The 20,456-nt window shown below is 42.3% G+C and overlaps 1 protein-coding gene across 4 annotated transcripts in view; it reads right to left on the reverse strand.

The window, feature by feature from the left end:
- Positions 1–20,456, reverse strand: part of TSC1 (TSC complex subunit 1) — a 45,850-nt gene that overhangs the window by 17,738 nt on the left and 7,656 nt on the right. The window contains exons 2-8 of one of the 4 annotated variants that reach the window (XM_036855508.1): positions 18,696–18,758; positions 11,889–12,074; positions 10,338–10,441; positions 9,076–9,228; positions 6,991–7,135; positions 5,292–5,446; positions 4,834–4,907 (exon numbers count right to left, since the gene is read on the reverse strand). In XM_036855508.1, the coding sequence (XP_036711403.1) occupies positions 4,834–4,907; positions 5,292–5,446; positions 6,991–7,135; positions 9,076–9,228; positions 10,338–10,441; positions 11,889–11,994 (737 nt within the window). In that variant the 5' untranslated portion in view covers positions 11,995–12,074; positions 18,696–18,758. Of the gene's footprint in view, positions 1–4,833; positions 4,908–5,291; positions 5,447–6,990; positions 7,136–9,075; positions 9,229–10,337; positions 10,442–11,888; positions 12,075–18,695; positions 18,899–20,456 lie in introns of all 4 variants that reach the window. The other 3 variants (XM_036855509.1, XM_036855507.1, XM_036855510.1) reach the window with 3 other exon arrangements.

A 20,456-nucleotide genomic window follows, 5' to 3' on the forward strand; every position in this document is an offset into this window, starting at 1 on the left:
AATTAATTTTTTGGCTGTGTTGGGTCTTCCTTGTTGCGTGCAGGCTTTCTCTAGTTGCGGCGAGCTGGGGTTACTCTTCGTTGCGGTGCAAGGGCTGCTCATTGCGGTGGCTTCTCTTGCTGCAGAGCATGGGCTCTAGGCGTGCAGGCTTCAGTAGTTGTGGCACGCGGGCTCAGTAGCTGTGGCTCACGGGCTCTAGAGCACAGGCTCAGTAGTTGTGGCGTACGGGCTTAGTTGCTCCTCAGCATGTGCCATCTTTCCGGACCAGGGCTCGAACCCGTGTCCCCTGTGTTGGGAGGTGGATTCTTAACCACTGCACCACCAGGGATGTCCCAAGACATCAACTATTAAGGTCCTTATGGTAGGTGAGGATTTAGGTCACTTCCGTATATCCTTTTCCCTTCTCCCCAGTGCTCTCAAAATAGTATATCATTGTTTGGTTGTTTCAAAATTGATTTTGAACAATTCATTATAATGACTAGATAAGCACTACTCATATACTACAGTATTTCCTTTGCTGCTCAATCTAGTTTCTCCTGGAGTTTGAATGTTGTTGTTCCTTTTCCTCAGTCTTCTGTGTGTCTATTACCAATCCTTCCTAATGTGGCTCCAGCAGTTCTGAAATAATGCCGAATATAATTTGTTCATAATGAAATGCAAATAGTCTACCAGGATTTTTCACCCTCTCCTAAAGAGCTCCCTGCTGGAGCCCTCCCTCTCCCACTGGTTGTTCTCAACATTGCTGTGTTATACCAAGACTTCCCCTGACCAAGACCCTAAGTCAGGTCCCCCATTTTGTGAACTCTGTGTCTTCCTCGATTTTACTCTCGTTTTCGTGGAAGACATGCTCCAGTGGTTCACTGAGGAAGGGTATATGCGAGGTAAATTTGAGTCCTTGCATATCTAAAAATGTCTCATACTTGATAGGCAGTTTGGCTGGGTATAGAATTCTAAGCTGATAACCTTTTTTCTCTCAATTTTGAAGGTGTTTCAGAAGCTAACCTCATTCTGATTTCTGATCTTTATAGCTTTGGTTTTTTCTCTCTTTAAGATTTATCCCTGGTATTCTGAAATTTCACAGTATTGAGGCTTAGTAGCATTCTTTTTCATTGACTGTGCTGGGAACTAGATAAGCACCTTCAATCTGGAAACTCACTTCCTTCAATTCTTGTATTATTGTATTTTCTTGTATCATTTGTACTTGTATTGGAAATTTTCTTCTGTTATTTCTTTCACAATTTCTTCCCCCACCAAAGTTTTCTCCTCCCCCTTAAAGACTCTTCTTTACTAGGCTTCCTGGACTGATTATTTTAAATTTCTTCTTTCATTTTACTCATCTCTAGCCTTTGATTCTGCTTTCTGAGATATTCTCAACTGTATCTTTCAATTCTTTTACTGTAATGTTTATTTTGGCTATCATTTTTCATTTTCAACAGTGCTTTCTTTAGTCTCTGACTGTGCCCTTCTGTGGCATCCTGACCTTTATATATGCACAAATGCTTCCTCTCTGTAGCTACTGTAGATGTTTTCTTCTGCTCTCTGTATTATCATTGTTTCTAGCTCCTTTTTCTTCTCTTTACATTGGTCTCTTATCCTTGGTGTTAGAACTTCCTTCAAAGGCCAGATGACCCATCTATCCAAGGTGAAGGAGGCTCCGTAAGTTGATCCAGGAGGCTTCCGAGTTAACACAGTAGATTGGACATACACATCCAATTGTAGACTCTCCCCAAACCCCACCAAGCCTAGAGTAAAGATTCCTTTGTTTCCTTTTAAATATAAACCCACAAGAAAGAGAAGAATGAGAAAAAAGAGAACAGCACCACGTTTTTGAAACTAGAAAGCAGATAGGCAAGTGGTGACTGACTCAGTGAATCCAGGAAAGCAGAATCCTAAGCTGCCAGTGTTTCAAAGCTAAAAGTCAACCTGATTTATACTGAGGAACCCTTAAAAAGCTGAAGAATTTGTATACGTCGAGTACTTCTGTACACCTGTACTTCTGGAGATGAGTGACAGGTAGGTGAGGGCAGCTAAAATCAGCAAGACAGGGTAAAATCTACTGAGGAGCAGTTAGAGCCCTGAGACTCTGTCCCTGACTCTACACTCCCACTTTTCTCACCAGAAATCCAGATTATTCTCTGAGGAGGTTAAACAGAGAGTATCGGGATTGAGGTACTCCAGAAATGGTTGAGGGCATGAGTACTATTCAAACAAGAGGATTAAGTGAGCATGTACATTCTGAATGCCAAGACCACTAACCTCTCCCCACCAAGCAGCCTCTTCCCTCTAGGAGTAGCCAAATCCTTGCCAGACTAGACATCAGAAGACCCTTTCCTGAAAAAGTCCGACCAGCTCAAATGGAAACCAATACTGACATCAGCGTCTCCAACAGATGCTCAGATCGACCTACAAGGAAGCTCAAAGTCAACAAGCCCCATCCCTGTGAGCAGAGCTTTTTAGTCTCCTCACCCAGATATAAACCAATCTTTGCAGAAAGCCTCAAATTTTTAAAAAGAACAACAAAAGAGCAGTTTAAAGGAAACAGATTATGTAGGGAAAAGAAAACCTTACAAAACACCTATCAATCTTATCAAAGACATGAGAGACTGCATCCATGAAATAAAAACAGGCTACTGTAAAAAAGGAGCATTCAGAGGACTAAAAAGAGCTCTTAGGTATTGAAAACGTGGCAGAAATGAACTATAATAGAAAGATTAAGAGCTAAAGACAAGGAAACCTTTAGGAAGATTTCCTAAAGAGGAGAGCAAAGAAAAGCAGAGAACCGCTCCAGGAAGTCCCAAGCAGAATACTAAGAGTTCCAGAAAGAAAGACAGAGACAGTCAAGGAAAAGAAATCAAGCTCAAATAATTAAAGAAAATTTCCTAGAATTTAAAGATAGCAGCTTCCAGATTGGACAATGAGAACACATTCATATCAAGGGACATCACTAGGAAATTTCAGAATATTATAAGAACAAACAGAAGACAGTAAACACAGATGATCAGAAATCAAAATGTCTTTTGATTTCAATAGCAGCATTGGAGGCAAGGCAGCAATGGAATAATGCCTTCAAATTGCTGAATGAGAATGACTCCCAATCTAGAAATCTATACCCACACAGAAAATGACATCCTTTCTCTAAAAGCTACTAGAAGATATATTCCATGAAAATAAGAGTGACCCAAAAAAGAAGGCATGAGATACAGGAAATGGGAGAACCTGCACAGGAGAGAGGCACAGAGAAGCCCCAGGAGAACAAGATGATAGCTGTGTACGAGGCACAGAAGACAACCTGGTCAGATCAGAACAGACATGCCAAGAGACAAGCGTGCTGCAGGCCATCTTTAAGGTTTCTGCTGCCACCATACCCTCTTTCTAACTGAGGGAGTGTCTAGGTGACGATAACTTGTTGGTACTGAGCTTGTCTCGTTATGCACTAATGAAGTTCCTACTCTCCCTTCTCTGCCAGGATCAGCTGAGGACATTCATTTCATCCCACAGAATGATTCTGCTCTGACCTATTCCTGGAAGCAGCCGCAGTGAGTTCAGGAGCACAAACAGAGCAGTCCCCTCGCACTGCCATATTTCGGCAGCATATCCAGCCCCTGGCCCTCACTATCTGGCCTCACCAGATGCCCTGACTAGGGGAAGGCTTATGTTTCCCAGGACTTGTTCATGACCTTGCCCGCCGACTTCCCTGGAAGGGACTCCTGTAAACTCTCAAGGAAGGGGACGCCCAACCAAGACTCAGACACTCAGTTCCTCCTCTCGCCTCCTGGGAACCTTCACCTCATGATGACAAGACGGCCTTTTCCAAGGCCAGACTTTGCTTCCTAATTAGCTTTTCAAAATGAAACAAACATGTGGTCACACTATAAAGAAAAGAAAGAGAATGATTAAAATAAAAGCAAGAATAGTAGGTGCCTCTGAGGTGAGACATGGAACAGGGAGAAAGATGGCTGCAACTGCAGAGGTTAATGTCCCATTTTTTTCAGCCAAGTGGCAGCTACACAAGTATCCATGCGTTACTACTAAACTTTTCTTACACATTTGCTATGCTTCTCTACATATATCTCACAGCAAGTTGCTTTAACCTGAGGTTCGTGTGGCAGAAGGAGGGCTCGTAGAGAAGTGAAATTGGCTGAAGGGGGATCAGGCAGTGAGCCACCTTTCCCAGTGGGAGATCCTCCAATGTCAATACCCGTGGACCCCTTCTCCCCCAGAAGGCTTCAATCCCCAGCCTGGGGAGCATGAGGCTGGCAGCCAGCCAGAGAGAAGCGGAGGGGAGGGGCTGAGCCTCTCACAGCTCAGTGTGTAGGATTTCACCCTGGTCCCTCCTTTCCAGTCATGACTCAGCTCCACCCTCCATCATGCTTGGCGTCCTCAAATCAGGAGCCTTGCAGGTTCCACTTCCCCAGAGAAGGAACCTGGGCACTTCTGCCAAGCCCCGCGGAGGATGGCAGTCGCCTGGCTGAGCAGGACAGAGAAAGGGACCCGGGGAGCCCGGCCACTCGACGTCCAGACTCTCCACAGTGCGCTTGGTTCCAACCACACCCCTCAGCGCCCGCCCTGCACAATCACACTGAGCTGCGAGCCTTTCCGGGGTTCTGCGGCGCGGGTGGCTGCACTGCACCTCCTCCATCCTGCCTGTGAGGAATATGCTCTAGACTCACGCATACAAAGTTTTTTTACTGTACGAGTCCTTTAAAATGGAATGATTCCATAAATAGAAGAACATGCTCCCCCAACAACACCTCAAAAGGGACATCTCCGAGGTCACATTTTCAATTTCTTAAGTGAGCCTATAAAATTCTGTCACTAGTTCAGTTTCTATACCTTCGAGGGTCCAGTTCATGGTCCTTGGATCCAGTCACTAATTCTGGGTGAATTCGCACATGCTCCATCATTGGCTAGAAGAGTTTGGGTTGACAAGTTATAAAAGGCTTAACTTCTGTGGTATTTCTACACAATGAAATATTATTTGACAATAAAAAGGAATGAACTACTGATACATGCCACACGTGGATGAATCCCGAAACATTATGTTAAGTGAAAGAAGCCGTTAACAAAAGACCACATATTATATGATTCCATATAAATGAAATGTTCAGGACAGGCAAGTCCTATAAAGGCAAAAAATAGATCAGTGGTTACCAGGGCTGGGGGCAGTGGGCAGCACAGGGAGAAGGCTGAATTTCTTTTCAAAATTTCCCTATCATTTAATACAAAAGTTATAAATGCAGCCTATTTACACAGTATGCTAAGTAGCTAATAAATGAGTTTTTGCTACTTACCTTGACCACCTCTTCAAAAGTCTCCAGGTTCTCCTTCATACTGTAGTGAGAACGTAGGAAGGAGACAAAGTTGCAAGGGTACATCCCATACAGGCGATGGAAGAGAGCGTAAACGCTGGCGTGGAGGTGGACGAGATAGATTTCCGTTACGTGGCCTAAAAAAGAAAACCATTGAAAGGAGTCACCAAGCTGGACACAAGACTGATGTGTGTGAAACAGACACGAGCACAGGGCTGCCAGCATGACTCTCCGCGTACGTGTGCTCCCACCTCGCTCCAAAGATGGTAAGTAAGAGCGGTTTTCTAAAATCCAAATCTGAACACACCGGACACCCCTGTTTGAAATCCATCAGTGGCTCCCCATGGCCTCTGGATAAACTCCCACCTACTCAGAGTGACCCATAAAGGCTCACACTGATCTAATCTCTGCCCTCCTCTCCAGTCACCCCTAAAACAGGACCCCAGACATTCTCATAATACTGAACCACCTTTACAACGGTACTCTCTGAAATCTGTAATCATGCTTCTCCACGGCCCTACTCAGTACGCGTCTCTTGAGAACAGCACTGACTCACTCACCTCTGTACCCTCATTAGTGCCTCGCACTGGGCTTGATGCGTACGAGGCGTTCATATGTTTGTGGAACGAATGTGCGAGAACGTTTTAAAATCAGTTTGTAGTCTTAGCTATGCAGATTTGTAACTACAGAGTGAAAAACTACCATCCAGAAATTAGCTTAAAAAGCTAAGAGTGGGAGAAATAGAAAATTTAATTCATCTAGCCTTACCTAGACCCTATGGAAAACCCCAAGTCCACAGTATACATAAAGCTCCTCGAAATTAATGGACAGGCCATTTCTTTCTCCCCAGGAAAAGCCTACGAGACAAGTCGGCATCATATGCGCCTCAGGCTTGTCACTTAATCCTGCACAGGAAAGCCAGCGTATTCCATTTCCCAGGGCTTACACATTTCATTCTTTCAACACGAATATCTTATGCTGGGGTGACCAAAAGATTCCAAATTTCGCGTGTTTATATAGCTTCTGAATCATTTTGATAGAGCCGTACTACCTGTCGATATGGAAACAAAACCCCACTGCATTGGAAACTAGAACACTAATTAGGATGTGCTGCATTCTCTCTCCTCCTTCCACATTTACAATGGACAAGTTCTCTGAACCAGAAGCTTGTGTTCTGTCACTATAGACCGGCAGAGGAAGACAAAGATGTCCCACAAGCTTAGTCCTATACTGCTATGACACAGATTGAAGTTGTTTATCAGTTTATTGAAAATCAGGAAGTTGTACCTACCACTCAGTTTCTCTGACAACTAATCCTTTTAAGCCAACAAAATAAGGAATGTATCTCAACAGTCGTGCTGCTTCTTTTTTTCTATTTAATTTGTTGGCTGTGCCACACGGCATGTGGGATCTTTGTTCCCTGACCAGGGATCGAACCTGCACCCCTTGCACTGGAAGCGTGGCGTCTTAACCACTGGACCACCAGTGAAGTCCCAACAGTCATGCTTCTTATTTGTGCCTCTGGTGGACGTACCTGAGGTATTTCCTCATCTGGCTGGTGACAACCAGCCATTTCAGCTTTAGAATTCTACATGACCTTCCCTTCCAGCACATGACCTGTTAATCAATTATGAAAGCACTCACTTGGTGGGGCATGACAGGTATAGAAGGAGATCTTTACCTGGTTTCTTCAGGCACCATGACGAAAGACGGCCAAAAATATCAAAGAAATCATGAAGGTGCTGTTTCCCCGACTGCGGAATCATTGGTAGCATGGTTATCAGCACTAAGACCCCTGTTGTGAGGACAATGACATCGGTGTCCATCTGCAGGCGGGAAGGTCAATGAAAGAAGAAACACCTGTCAGGTGCAGCATTAGAATCCGCCCACTTGGAGGGTCTAACACCAAGGCGTCACAGGTTAGACGCCCAGCACAGACTTATCCTCCTACCCCTAAGGGTGGGGGCACAACACTGAAACACACGCAACCAAAAGCCACCGCGCGACCAGCGCGACCATGCTGAGTCTGCAGGGACCACGCTGACGCACCAAACTCATCCGGGGCAGGGGCTTAAACGGGGCTTGGGGACACCCAAGCCCAGAGACTTAGGATGTGCTATTTATAGCCCTTGGAGGGAAGCACAAGAAGCTGCTTTTTAACAGAAGGAAAGAATGTTGCTATTCTTGTTCATTCAACCAAATCATATAATACTTACTTTTTTAAAGTCAATTAAAAAGAACCTCATACATTGACAAGTCATTCACTATTTTCAAAGGATTACAACAGAAGTATAATTTAGTAAGACACTGGTATAGCACTAACAAGTCTACTTAATGGCTCACCTTCACAGCAATATTTAGAGACCAGCAAATAAAAGAAGATATGGTGACCTCTGACCATGTCTACAGTTGAAATATCAAGTCATATAAATGTAGACTAATTGAAGACACTTAATAACCAATGAATAATGAATCAACTCAGACTAGCTACAGCAGCTCACACGATCCACAATTAAGTTATGAATGTTTGCCAAGTAACTGGAATTCAGGTTGAAGAAACAAGATATTAATCAAAAGACTACCATGCAGGCTAAGACGTTCATTATTCCTACTAAAAAAGGAATCTACGAGTCTGGAAATAAAGTTTTAAATATATTTAGTTTTTACATCAAGCACCAAGCCATTTGTTATGGCGGATATCTAGTAGGAAGAACATACAATCCTGGTAGGAGAATCAAGAATCTATAATGAGTTCGGGTAAAAAGGACTAACCCTAATTTTGGTTAACAAAACATTCTTACTAAAGGTTTGAATAACATTCCGTAAGTAATTTTCAAGGCTTATCTTTTTGGAAAAGATAAGTATTTTGCAATCTGAACTAAACAGTGTGCCTCAAAATCGGATTATATTCTCGTCTATCCATTCACTTAAAAAAATTGTTAAAACTGTTCCTGCTTTTCCTGAACATGAAATGCACATTTTTATGATACCCTACCAATGTGACTCCCTGAGATCCACCTCTAGGGAGATTAAAACAGTTACCCTTGTTGGCAGAGACAAAAATCAATTTGCATGGTGCTGTGTCAGATGACTCCAAAGGCACTGACATTCTGGAACAAACACTACTGGATATTTTCATGTCATATCTCTGTGAGGTACAGGTAGTTCATATTAACCACATTTCCTTATTTTATAGATAGGAAACAAGTCCAGGAACTAAAACAGACTAAGCAAATAACGCTGAGTATTTCAGCAAGCCATGGTCAAAACCAAAAGCACAAAGTTCTACTCAGGTTTTGACTCCCTCTGTAGAAAAACGCACTAAGGTTAGTGCAAAAAAGTAGAATGCAACTCAGCTGCAACCAGAACATGTTCCTAAATAGCTGAAAGGGCCTTTCAGCCATTTTTCTATTAGCCAAAAGAGAACTTAGAAATGGGGGTTCCCCCAAGACAAACCAGTATGTTTTCAACTGAGGAAAGGCTAGACAATGATGAAATCAAAGAGGGCTGGAACAGCATAATGTCAACCAATCTGACCGAAATGTAACCACATTTGCTTGGACTAAACATATTGCAATAGTCACAGTGATGCACTGAGAGCTTACTAAGTACCAATTTTGGACTACGTTACATTTGAGAAAAAACAAATGACCAGAAGTTTTCAAACTCTCAAAGTTAAAATCCAGCTTGCTTGTTTTAAGGTACTCAGAATTTCAGAAATTATATTCACAAAGCTATTTCGTTCAAATCCTTACAAACATTGTACCTTGAGACATTTTAGTAAAGAAGGCAAAAGAGGTGCTTGAGAGAGCTTATGCTTCCAAGACGGCTGCAGCCTCACAACGTGGCCCAGTAACGAGAGGGTGGATAACCGAGAGGCGGCTTTGCCCATGTATTCATTCATTTTGTCCAAGAGGTGCTGAAAATGCACAAGAACAAGAGAAATATATCTCAGTAAAGCTGGGAAAAATCAAGGGAACCAAGGGACACGCATATATGAATGTATGAAGTTCACACAAGGAGAGGCAGCAGTGATATAGCCCAGTCTCTCAAGTCTTCCCTTTGATGTAAAGAAAGGCTCATGCAGGTAGAGATCACATTCAAGATTTTTTAAAACCATGCTAGCAAACAACCCACTGTTGCATTTGGTCTGAGAGAGGGAAGCCAGTTTGCAACTCCTGAAAGAGGATCCCACAATACAGGTCTGTAAGCGGGGAGGAGGACTCCTTCATAGGCCCTCTTTTTGAAATACATATAGGCCACTTCTTATAATAACCAATGTTATAATAAGCCTGTGGTAGGTTGTTGAAGCTTCACAGGATCCTGCTGGAAGCAGTTACTTATTGCTCCCATAGCCCAGCCTACATGGATTTGGCCCCAGATATAAATCAGGTAGTAGTAGAAGTTAAAATTCAGCCCAGAGTAAAAAAAAAACCAAAAAAACCCCAAGATGTACTGTAAAAGGCAAGGCAGACAATTGCAAGGCCTTCAAATCCCAGTAAAGTAAATCACTAGCACATACAAACACAAGACGTACCAAAATCTGCAATTGCAATGCTTTGTTAGCTATTTACCATCAACAAAAATAAAAGCAAAAACATGAAGGAGTCTTCCAAGTGCCTGGTGCTGTGAAACAGCACTAGTCAATTAGCCCCATTAGTTGCCACACTTACAGATTCTGCCATATTGATCAAAAGTCTGAAAATCCTACTCAGAGCATGGGTTTAAAGATGGGTACCTTATGGACCAAACTGTCACTATACAATTATAGTTTAGGATTACAGGATTTCTTTAAGCAGCAAGAGCCTTAAAAGCCTCTTGAATATGTTGTATTTTGAAAACTTTTCAGGAAACATAGGTCCTGACAATTGTTTTTATATGTAGTTATAATCTGGGGGCAGTATCATCAATGGCACGTATAAGTCGAAGGAGTGAGCTCTGGACAGGCTGTGCACCGGGGCTGCACAGACACTGTCACACCACTCATAGAAAACGTATCAAATCTCTACCATTAGTTCCAGCAGTTACCTTATCATGTGGCTCTTGCAAGGTAGTCAGGATGTGCAATACAGGCTGAGAATTGGTTTCCAGGTAATAATCCACCAAGGTGTTCACAAGCATCGGACCACGGTCTAAAGAAAGAAAAGGGCAGTTTATAATAGTTATTTCCTTTAACATTCTAAACTTACCTCAAGTAGTTGCCTGTCACAAAATCCAGAAAACGTTTCTTTGCATGCTACCCAAAGTTATATGAAGTGCTGTATTTCTGCTTCCTTAAATGAATTTAGGTTTAACAATAGGATAATACCAAGTTTATTTGCCTAAATAGCCGTAAGAGCACATGAATTACTATCTTTTTTTTTTAATATTAATTAATTTATTTATGTATTTGGCTGCATCGGGTCTTAGTTGCGGCATGTGGGACCTTTCATTGTGGCGCACGGGCTCTCTAGTTGTGGCACGCAGGCTCAGTAGTTGCGGAGCATGGGCTTAGCTGCCCCGAGGCATGTGGGATCTTAGTTCCCCAACCAGGGATCGAACCCGCGTCCCCTGCATTGGAAGGTGGATTCTTAACCACTGGACCACCAGGGATGTCCCCTAACTTCTTTTTTTATTGCTTTTTTAATTACAAAAATAATTCATGTCTATTGTTATAACAATTCAAGTTATATGAAAGTACATAAAATACAAGTGAACATCTTCCTCACCACCTGCCTCCCAACCCACTCTCCAGAGACAAACACCCTTGGGTTTGGTTCATGTCCTTTCAAAACTTTTCACACTTGTACAGTCACACACACCTAGGCCCCATGTCCATATATCCATGGTCTGTGTATGTGTGTTTTTTCCACTCAGCGAGGTGTTGTAGACACCTTTCCACGACAGCATCTATGACCTACTTCATTCTCTTTCCTGAGCTCCTTGTTCTCCACTGCATGGCCCTACATAATTAATTTAACCATTCACCTGCTGAAGGGTACGTAGGTTTTCCCAAGTTCCCACTACATTTCATTCAAGGCTATAATGAAATACAGATTCTTGTAAGTCTGTAAGCCAAATGGCACATGCTTTCAAGTCGATGACAGATGCTCCAAAAGGGCAGAGCGCCCATGTATTGGCCTGCTAACAGTGCCCATTTCTATGACCAATATTTCATTTCTGCCAACCCGGCAAGCAGGAAAGGGTACTGTTTAAATTTATATTTCTCTGATAAAAAGAGAGGTTAAGCATGTTTCATATTAAAAATCACATGTGATTTACAGATGAAATGATATACCTGGGATTTGCTTTAAAATACCTGGGTGGGGGGAAGTCAGGGAGGTAAGATGAAACAGGAAAGGCTGGGAATGTGGGGTTCATTATGTGACTCTTCTATGTTTGCGTGTATATTTGAGTATTTCCATAACTAAAAGCTTGAAACACATGTAGAATGAATCCACCGATGTATGCTTTTCCTTGGTGGTTTTAAAGACTCTCTTTAGAAGATGAAAACCAAAATTTATCAGCAGGATTCTAGTCACCTCTAGGTCAATCTCGTCTGATTAGCAGATAAGCTAACCAGGGTACGATTCTGCTTACCAGAACTGAGGTTCTCTTTAAAGACAGCTGTTACATCATCACGCACACTCAGCATGGGGGAATCCAACATGGAGAGGAGCTCCCCAATATTTGCTTGTTGGGCCATTATCTTACACGAATGCGCTGTGCTGGGTCCAGGATGTGTGTTAAAGACTTTGAAGGCTCTTCATTGGTGCCACTATCAGACTGAAAAAAAGAACAGGAATGGTGTAACAAAATGGCCCTATTTTTCCCCACAAAAAACTACCTGCCAGACAAACTGAGCATATATTCGAAGCAGTGAAAAGTTTGTCCAGAACTTTGCTGATAAAAGAAGCTAGGGCGTGTAAATAATTCTGTCCCTGACAAATTTACGAAGAGGAGTTCTAGGGAATGCAACAGAGAGAAACCTTAAAAAAAAAAAACAATACCGTTGGAATCATCACAGCAACTTAATAATGGGACTAAATCTAAGTTTTATTCCTACTCTGATTCTACCTTGGGTTTTGGCTAAGACTATGTTTATGTTTCAAATCAGTGATCTAAAGAGTAGATGAACTATCTTCAGAAAAAGAACTGAAAGCATGCTATCTTCTTCTTGACAAGCCCATCAGAGTCTAGAAGTTAGTATGGCCAGTTAGGTCACAAGTGCGTAAACCTCATCTGAACCAGGGATGGTTCCTCTATTTTTAGTGTATGCTCCTCATCCCAGACATCTACCACACACTCAAATGCTGCTAGTTACAGGGAAGTAGGCATGAACGGGGGAACCCTGCACCTTCAAAAACTCAGTCCTTTATGGCAGTGGAGCAGTCACCTTATCTTTATAGAGAAAAAGCAGCTCATTCTCCAGTGTCACTATACACATTTACAGTTATTCATTTCTCCCCACTATGGTCCCTAAAGCTATATTTTCAAAACCAAGTAAAGACAGCTACCATTTATTAGACAGGCACTGCACACCTTTCACAAACATCATCGAATACACTCCTTATATAACTACAGTATGATTGGTTCTTTTGTCCCCATTTTACAGGGAGAGGAACAAAGATCAACCCCATTTGCTTACGGTCAAAAAGCTAGCAGGAGGCAAAATCAGGGACAACTGAAATTTGAGCCGAAATCTGCTTCACTCAAAGCACTAAGCCCGTAAATGTGACATTAAACTAACTTGTGGCTTTGATCCTCACAGCAACTGTGAGGTAAGCAGATATTATCCTTATTTTACAAAGGAGAATATGGATACTCAAAAAGGATAAATAATTTTGCCAAGGTCACATAGTAAAGCAGAACTTAGATGCCTCAGCTCCCAAGCCAACAATTGTATACGTCACTTGCAGTCACATTAAAATATATTCTTATTTTCTATTTGCTTGTCTTTGGGTAAGCTAAAGTAGCAGTTCTCAGGTTTCAGTGTGTATCAAAACTACCTTGGATCTAACTTCCTGGGCCCATTCCAGAACTGAATTGTGGGCTTAGGAATATGCATTTTAATAAGCACCGCAGAATAATTCTTATATGGGTGATAAATAAGCCACATTTGAGAAACACTACGCTAAGGAAAAACTCCGCTGAAGAGTTAAGCTCCTACAAGGATGCCAAATTTAAAGTAGCAATGACCCCTGAAACTGGTGAGTATTAACTTACTATCATCTATGCTCTTGTTTAATTATGACCTGGTGATATTCACTGATTTTGCTCTCAGTGAATCAAAAATTCATTAGCCAGAAAAATCAATTAAAATGTATAAATGCATTTTTGATAGCAAATCCTGACGTAGAAAGTATGATGTAGGAATGTAATACAAATTTATATTTACATAAATATAAATCTTACAGGTAAATCATAAAGGAAGTCAATTTCAAAGGACTCAGAAATGTGAGACCATAACCGGTAAGATTTTATTGTAAAAGTTCAAAGCTGAAAACAATAAAATTTCACCTTATTGTGAGTTGGATTAAATTAAATTTACAAGTGAAGATAATACCAACCTGTCAGGGTTTATTGTTCACCAAGAGGATTAAATGAGATAGCGTGTATCACACAGTTAGCACAGTACCTGGCACAGATACACACTCACTGAGTAGTACTCACGTATTATCAGAAAGAATACTGGTAAAAATCTTTGGGCCACCACTTTCAAGATGACTGGAATAGCACATTTATCTAGCTAGCCTCCACATTCATTTCTACTTCAGGTAAATCACAAATGATTCTCAGGCTTAAAAGTAATTTGTCCCTAAGTTTGGTTTTGTTCCAATAAAACTGCTACTTACCCAGTCTCAGGCTAGTGACACTCCGCGTTTGTCTTTTGTATATTCAGAAGACGGTAATGTCAGAGCTGTTCCTCCAAATGCAGGCAGCCCAGAGCAGAGTGACATGAGCTCAAATCTAAACAAAGATGGCGCCCATCCAGTCACCTTGGCGATACTCAGGGCTGCCCGTCATGGGTCACCTAGCTTGTTTTTCAGATTGCAAATGTAATTTAGGTATAAAAGTCTGATTTCTGGAGCCTACTCTTTCCAAATGCTTTATAGAAAGCAAAAATAAGGTTTTATTCTAACATACATTAGTATCTTTTTTTGGCAACAAGCGTTTGTTGCTCTTCTCTCCAGTTCTAAAATTCTACCTTTTAACCATATTTTTTAAACCTCAGAAAAAATATAAATCATGGGCTTTGTGTGGGATTCTTCATTTAAGTGCCTCAAGTTCAAGGATTTTTGACATTCTAAAAAGCCCTCACGGGAGTTCAATCATAAGCTTTTGGAATTAGGTCCATGATTGGAATATCTCCTCTTTTAAACTTATTCAAATATTTCTGGAGGGACTGAGTGCAGGATGCTAAGTAGGGAAGACAGACTTAGCAAGTGCAATGAAGAGCTATGTGTACATGAGCAGGAAATGGACATGATTTAGTGAGTACACAAAGGAGGGAAGGGACCAGCTCCACCTGGACGTGGTGGGAATGGGTGAGTTGCACACGTGTTAAGCACACTTTACAGCCTAGAGAAGATAAGGGGAAAGTCCCTGAGAGGTTAGCACCACAGGCACATGAAGCATCCACTTCAGCCATGAAAGTCTCTCTTCCGTTTTGGAAGTACCCAAGTATAGAAAATAGGAGACAGGAGAAGCCAAAAGCCAATATTTAGTTAATGCATTTCTGTATCCTACACGCCAAAGCAACATTCCATTTAGTTTACTATTACCTTTGGCGGCCACAAGCCACAGAACAGTGCTATCGATGACGCTATTTACATTAGGAAGCCGTGACTTTCAACGCCCACTCCCCACCCAAAACCTGTCACTCTGATAGCCTCCTGGACCTCAGCAAAAGACATGATCATCAGTCTCTAGCAAACGTCTAGGTGACATCCGTGCTCTTCCACCACTCGTACCCTCACATCTAATCCTCTGGCAAACCCACTGACTTATCCCTTTTGTTGTCACCCCAGCCCAAGCCCCCCTCATCCCCGCTTGGAGACAAGGGAGCACCAGGCTCCCTCACTACCCTCGCCCTACAGCTTACCTGCCACCAAACAACCACAAAAGACTCTGAAGTAGGGAAATCAGAATCTTTCACTCCCCTGTTTAAAATCATCCAGTGGCTTCCCACAGAGCTAATAAGCTCCAGCTCCCAAGGGCCCTGCAAGGCTCCACCAGACTGGGCCAGTTGTGAAGTCCCCACTCCCTCTGCCTTCGTTTCACAGCACTCCACCCCCTCGTCTCTCTGCTCTAGCCTCAGGCTCCTAAACTCAGGAAAACAGCTTCTTGCTCAGGCCTCTGCACTTGCTGTTGCTCTTCTCCCAGATCCTCGTGTGGCTGTTTGTTTCAAGTCTCTGCTCAAAATGTCACACCGTCTCTGAGAGGCCTCCCCGACCACCCAATCTAAAGCAACAGGGGGGCTCTTAGTCACCACCTTTGAATAAACCAAACTGAAACTCTACACTGGTAACCAGATTTGAGATTTATGGTTGGAAAATAGAGATTTACCAAAGTTCGATTTTACTCTCTATACTTGGCCAAAATCTGGCTGCACCTTGGTCTTTAGGACTGAAAGCTGAGCAATCGCCCACTTCAGCAGCATTTCTGGCACCTTTGACTGTGCATGTGTGACCAACAACTATATGTTAATGTTACCATCAGACCTAATCCACATGATGCCAGTAATGCGGACAAGGCATGCATACGGAATTACTATTAATATCTGAATAAAGGTAAAAACATTCTAGATGTAACATCTAAGTTTTGTGTTTTATAAGTTGAAATTCTGTCAATACAATACTTATTTATACATTTATTATTACAAAAATAAAAGCTTCAGTTAACGATGTGATTTTTATGTTCAAAAACAATTAAGAACTTTCAAACAGTTAAATATATTAACTAATATTATGAGTATTAAGGTAGATTCGCTAGATAGCTTTACAAAGAACAGTAATTATTCTTTGAGCCAAATGTTTATAAAAATTTTAGTAACACATGGCTAAATAACAGAAATTAAACTATATTTTAATTCTAACTTTTATAGAATTGCTTTATAACATTTATTACAAACGGAATAATCTTTAAGAACTTCACTTAATTTGTAGTCCTGATTTGTAGTCTTTCAAGAAAAAGTCATAGTTGGGAATACCTCACATCTTGTGAGGGCGAATTAAAAATAAAATGCCAACCTGTCACGTCAATTTTATGACATGAAAAAAACCCAAAATCACAGTCAACAATATCCATGATAAATCATCTTCAAGCCAAACATAAAGAATATATAGAGTATGAAGAAAAGAAAACAATGTTAAGAAAAAATGAAATACTCAAACACATTTTGTACTCACTAATCAAATTTCAAAACAGACTTTACAAAACTGTTTTAAGAAGACAATTTCTTGTAGCTGTGTGTATACGGAGGCTAAAAATTTAATCAAAAAGCTTTTCAAAATGATTGGTATAGATTGTCAACAATTTTTAGTAGCTGAAGATGAAGGATCCTTGAGGCTTGCCCAAGCTATGAATCCCAGGTACAGGTTCCTTCCAGAAAACAATTTACCAGAAACTCTCCCGAATTACATTCTGCTTTGTCTAAAAAGGTTAGTGATGGGACTAAACGTGGCAGCTGAAGACAAATGTCCTTCCAGTATCACACACGTGTTAACCCAGGAGCAATCTAGCAGCTGACACAGCTGACCAATTTGTTAAAATTTCAAATTTTAACAATCTGACTACTAAAACGGAATACAAATGCAATATTGAAAAATGTTTAATAAAATCTGAGATTTGTGGGACTTCCCTGGTGGTGCAGTGGTTAAGAATCCGCCTGCCAATGCAGGGGACACGGGTTCAATCCCTGGTCCGGGACGATCCCACATGCCGTGGAGCAACTAAGCCCGTGCGCCACAACTACTGAAGCCTGTGCGCCTAGAGCCCATGCTCTGCAACAAGAGGGCCACCGCAGTGAGAAGCCTGCGCACCGCAATGAAGTAGCCCCCGCTCGCCGCAACTAGAGAAAGCCTGTGCGCAGCAACGAAGACCTAATGCAGCCAATAAATAAATAAATAAATACATGAAAATTAAAAAAAAAAAAAATCTGAGATTTGTGATGTGTGATGTTCAGCTTGGGCCTCAATGATTTGATCATGACCATCTGACACTGGGTTCAAATTCATATGCAGTGGATTTCCGACAAAGGACAGGGTGAAGTACACATAAAATATTTGAAGGTAAAAAGTCAAACTTAGAAAGCTTCCCCTACTCGTGAGGGAACAATACTTCCACCTTCCTGTTAGACAGTCTACAGTCTGTATTAAGTCCCTGTTTGTGAACAGACACCAATCTTTAAGGCAAAAATCTCCACCTTATTTCACAATTCCTAGGAGGTAAGGTGAGGCAGACAGTGACAGAATACAGCAAATAGCAACCAGTGAGGCATTAAATGAATCCCATTAGCCATCTGTGCATAAAGACAGCAGACCAAACACTTCCCTATCTCCCCTACACCCTTCCTGTAGACACGGAAAGCCGTTGCACTGCACACTCCTGCCAGTAAACTCAAAATTAGAGCTCAGGGATCAGTCAGGTCACTCAGACTACATTAGTATCCACAGAAATGCCAAAGCCTCAATATTTAGGAAGGATATATTCCAGGACTCTGAGAATTGTCCAATTCCTAGAAACCACGATAGCATGCAACTCATCCCCAAAAAACGAATTAAGACAATTAATAAGTAAAGCCATGTTACAATGTAAATGCTAATTCGTTAGCTCAGGGGTCCTCAGCCCAGGACGTACATTAGAATCACCTGGAGAGTCCACACAATCCTGAGCAGGTTAAGGGGTGGGGTCCAGACAGGACATCTGGCTTGTTTTATAGGCCTGTGTGGATTGTTAAGGCACAGCCAGGCTTGAGAACCTCTGTGTTAGTTAAATGACTTGCTCAGACACACAGGTTTCAATTTTATCTAGGCGTTAGAACCAAATTCTGCTGCTAGATTGAACTGATTTGAGTCGCAGGTACACCAGGAAAATTACGTAATTTCAGAGCCCAATTGCTCGTCTGTAAAACGGAGATACACCAAAAGTGTGGCTGTGAAGAACAAAATAAATAACCACAGAATGCACTTAACACCATGCCTGGCACTGAATAAGCAGTTAATAAATTACCGGTAATTTGACTAATTACTTCACGGCACAGAAGGTCTAGTTCCTAGCAAGTAGCTAAAAACATCAACGTTAATCCTGAATGCAAAGAAACATCTTTGCCCCCGTACAGCCACAGACAGGATAAATGATTCTCTTCCACCTTCCCCCAACCACTGGACTGAGTTTGTACCTTACCTGTTCTGGGGACAATTGGTACTTCAGTTTCCAGTGCTGTCAACCTGGTGTCTTTCATGGTCACTGAAGAGAAGAAACACGCATCTGTCAATACCAATCTCACAATGAAGTGAGATCCCAGACACAACAGAGGAAGTTCAGGATTCACTGGCTTCCACCTCTTTCCTACTGCACATCCCTGACAGGTGGCCATCTGGTTTCCGCTGGAATGAACACTTATAATCAGCGGGTGCACGTGCCTCTCCCCGTCTACATTTCTGAACAGTTGGTTGCTGGAAAATTCTTTATATTGTGCTGAACTTGTAAACTCTGCCTTTTGTTAACTGTCTTTATTAGAGCTATAAACGAATGGGCAGGAAATGCATGGGCAGGATGGGCTCCAGAATTAGGGCTCCGAGTTGAAATCCAAGCTCTGCCACTGAGTAGCTGTGTAACTTTGGGTGATTTATCTTATGTCTCTAATGTCCGACCTTAAATTACATCACCTGTACAGTGAGAAGAACGGTGGCGTCTACCTCCTAAGGCTGCGTGAGGCCTGCAGGAGATGAACGCCCATAGCCCTCGGCATGGTGCGTGGCACAGAGAAACCACCCGAGGAGCCCGAGAGGAAGAACAACGCCAGGCATGAAGCACTTGGTGGGTCCGCATCACCTCAAACCCACCACACCCTCTCCCTCCCCACGGCCCTGCCCCACTAGCCACACACGTCCCCACTTCAGGACCAGGTACATGTTGTCCCTGTGCCCGAGAGACTCTACCTCTGCCCCCTCCCAAGCTCAGTCTTCACCCTGAAAAACCTCAGCTTAAACATGCGCTTCATCAGAGAAGCCTTCACGTCCCTCCACTCAGGGCCAGACCAGGTCAGGCCCCGTCACATACTCTCAGCAGCCTGTATTTCTTGGTGTCACGGAGCACACCCGACTAAGCAAGTGTAATTAGTTACTGAATATGTCCCCCTCACCAGAACAGCAGTTCCAGCCAGGGAGAGACAGGGGCTTCTCCAGTACTGCGCCTCTTGCAGCTGCCACAGTGCCTGGGACTTGTTCACTGAATGATTAGGAGTTAAAATATTTCTTAAATAAATGTACAAAGTTGAATTCTGCCTTTGAAACCACACAACCTTAATCTAATCCTTCTACATGACAAGCATAAAATATATGAGAACAGGTATCATTTCTCCCTATTTTCTTTCCCTTTTTGCCCTGCTTTCTACCTAAATTACCTCATATTAAATATCCTTGTGAAATATGAGTATATGTAAATACATTCCAGTTTGCTCTTAAAATGTGGGCCCTTCAAACTACGTTTAGGTACAGCCTGATCACCAGATTGTAAGCTCCATGGGGACGGGGACCCCCACTGGTGGGGGACCACCAGTGCACACCCAGGGCCTATTGCAGCATCTGGCACACAAGGGGCAAATATACCCTGTTCAGGTCAACAAAGATTTCATCAGCTTCTTTGGTAGCCATTCCAGGGTTGAATACAGATATGAAAAGCTGAACCTCATACACTATATATGCCTAATTACACTGAACACGGAAGAGCTTGGAAACAAGCCCTTCCACATACAATCCTGGTCAAAGTTGACTAGTGTGTTGAGCAGCTCTCTAACAATTAAAACCTCTTGCTCCAGATGACGGGGTAATTATATTTCCTTGTAGAACACATTCTAGGCATTAACGCCATTAACTGTGGTCCTCAGTGGCATACTGCAAGTGTGTGTGCAGAGCTGGAAGGCAGGCTGGCCTTCCAAAAAGG

The sequence above is a fragment of the Balaenoptera musculus genome, chromosome 6, assembly GCF_009873245.2.
Source record: "Balaenoptera musculus isolate JJ_BM4_2016_0621 chromosome 6, mBalMus1.pri.v3, whole genome shotgun sequence".
NCBI lineage: Eukaryota > Metazoa > Chordata > Mammalia > Artiodactyla > Balaenopteridae > Balaenoptera > Balaenoptera musculus.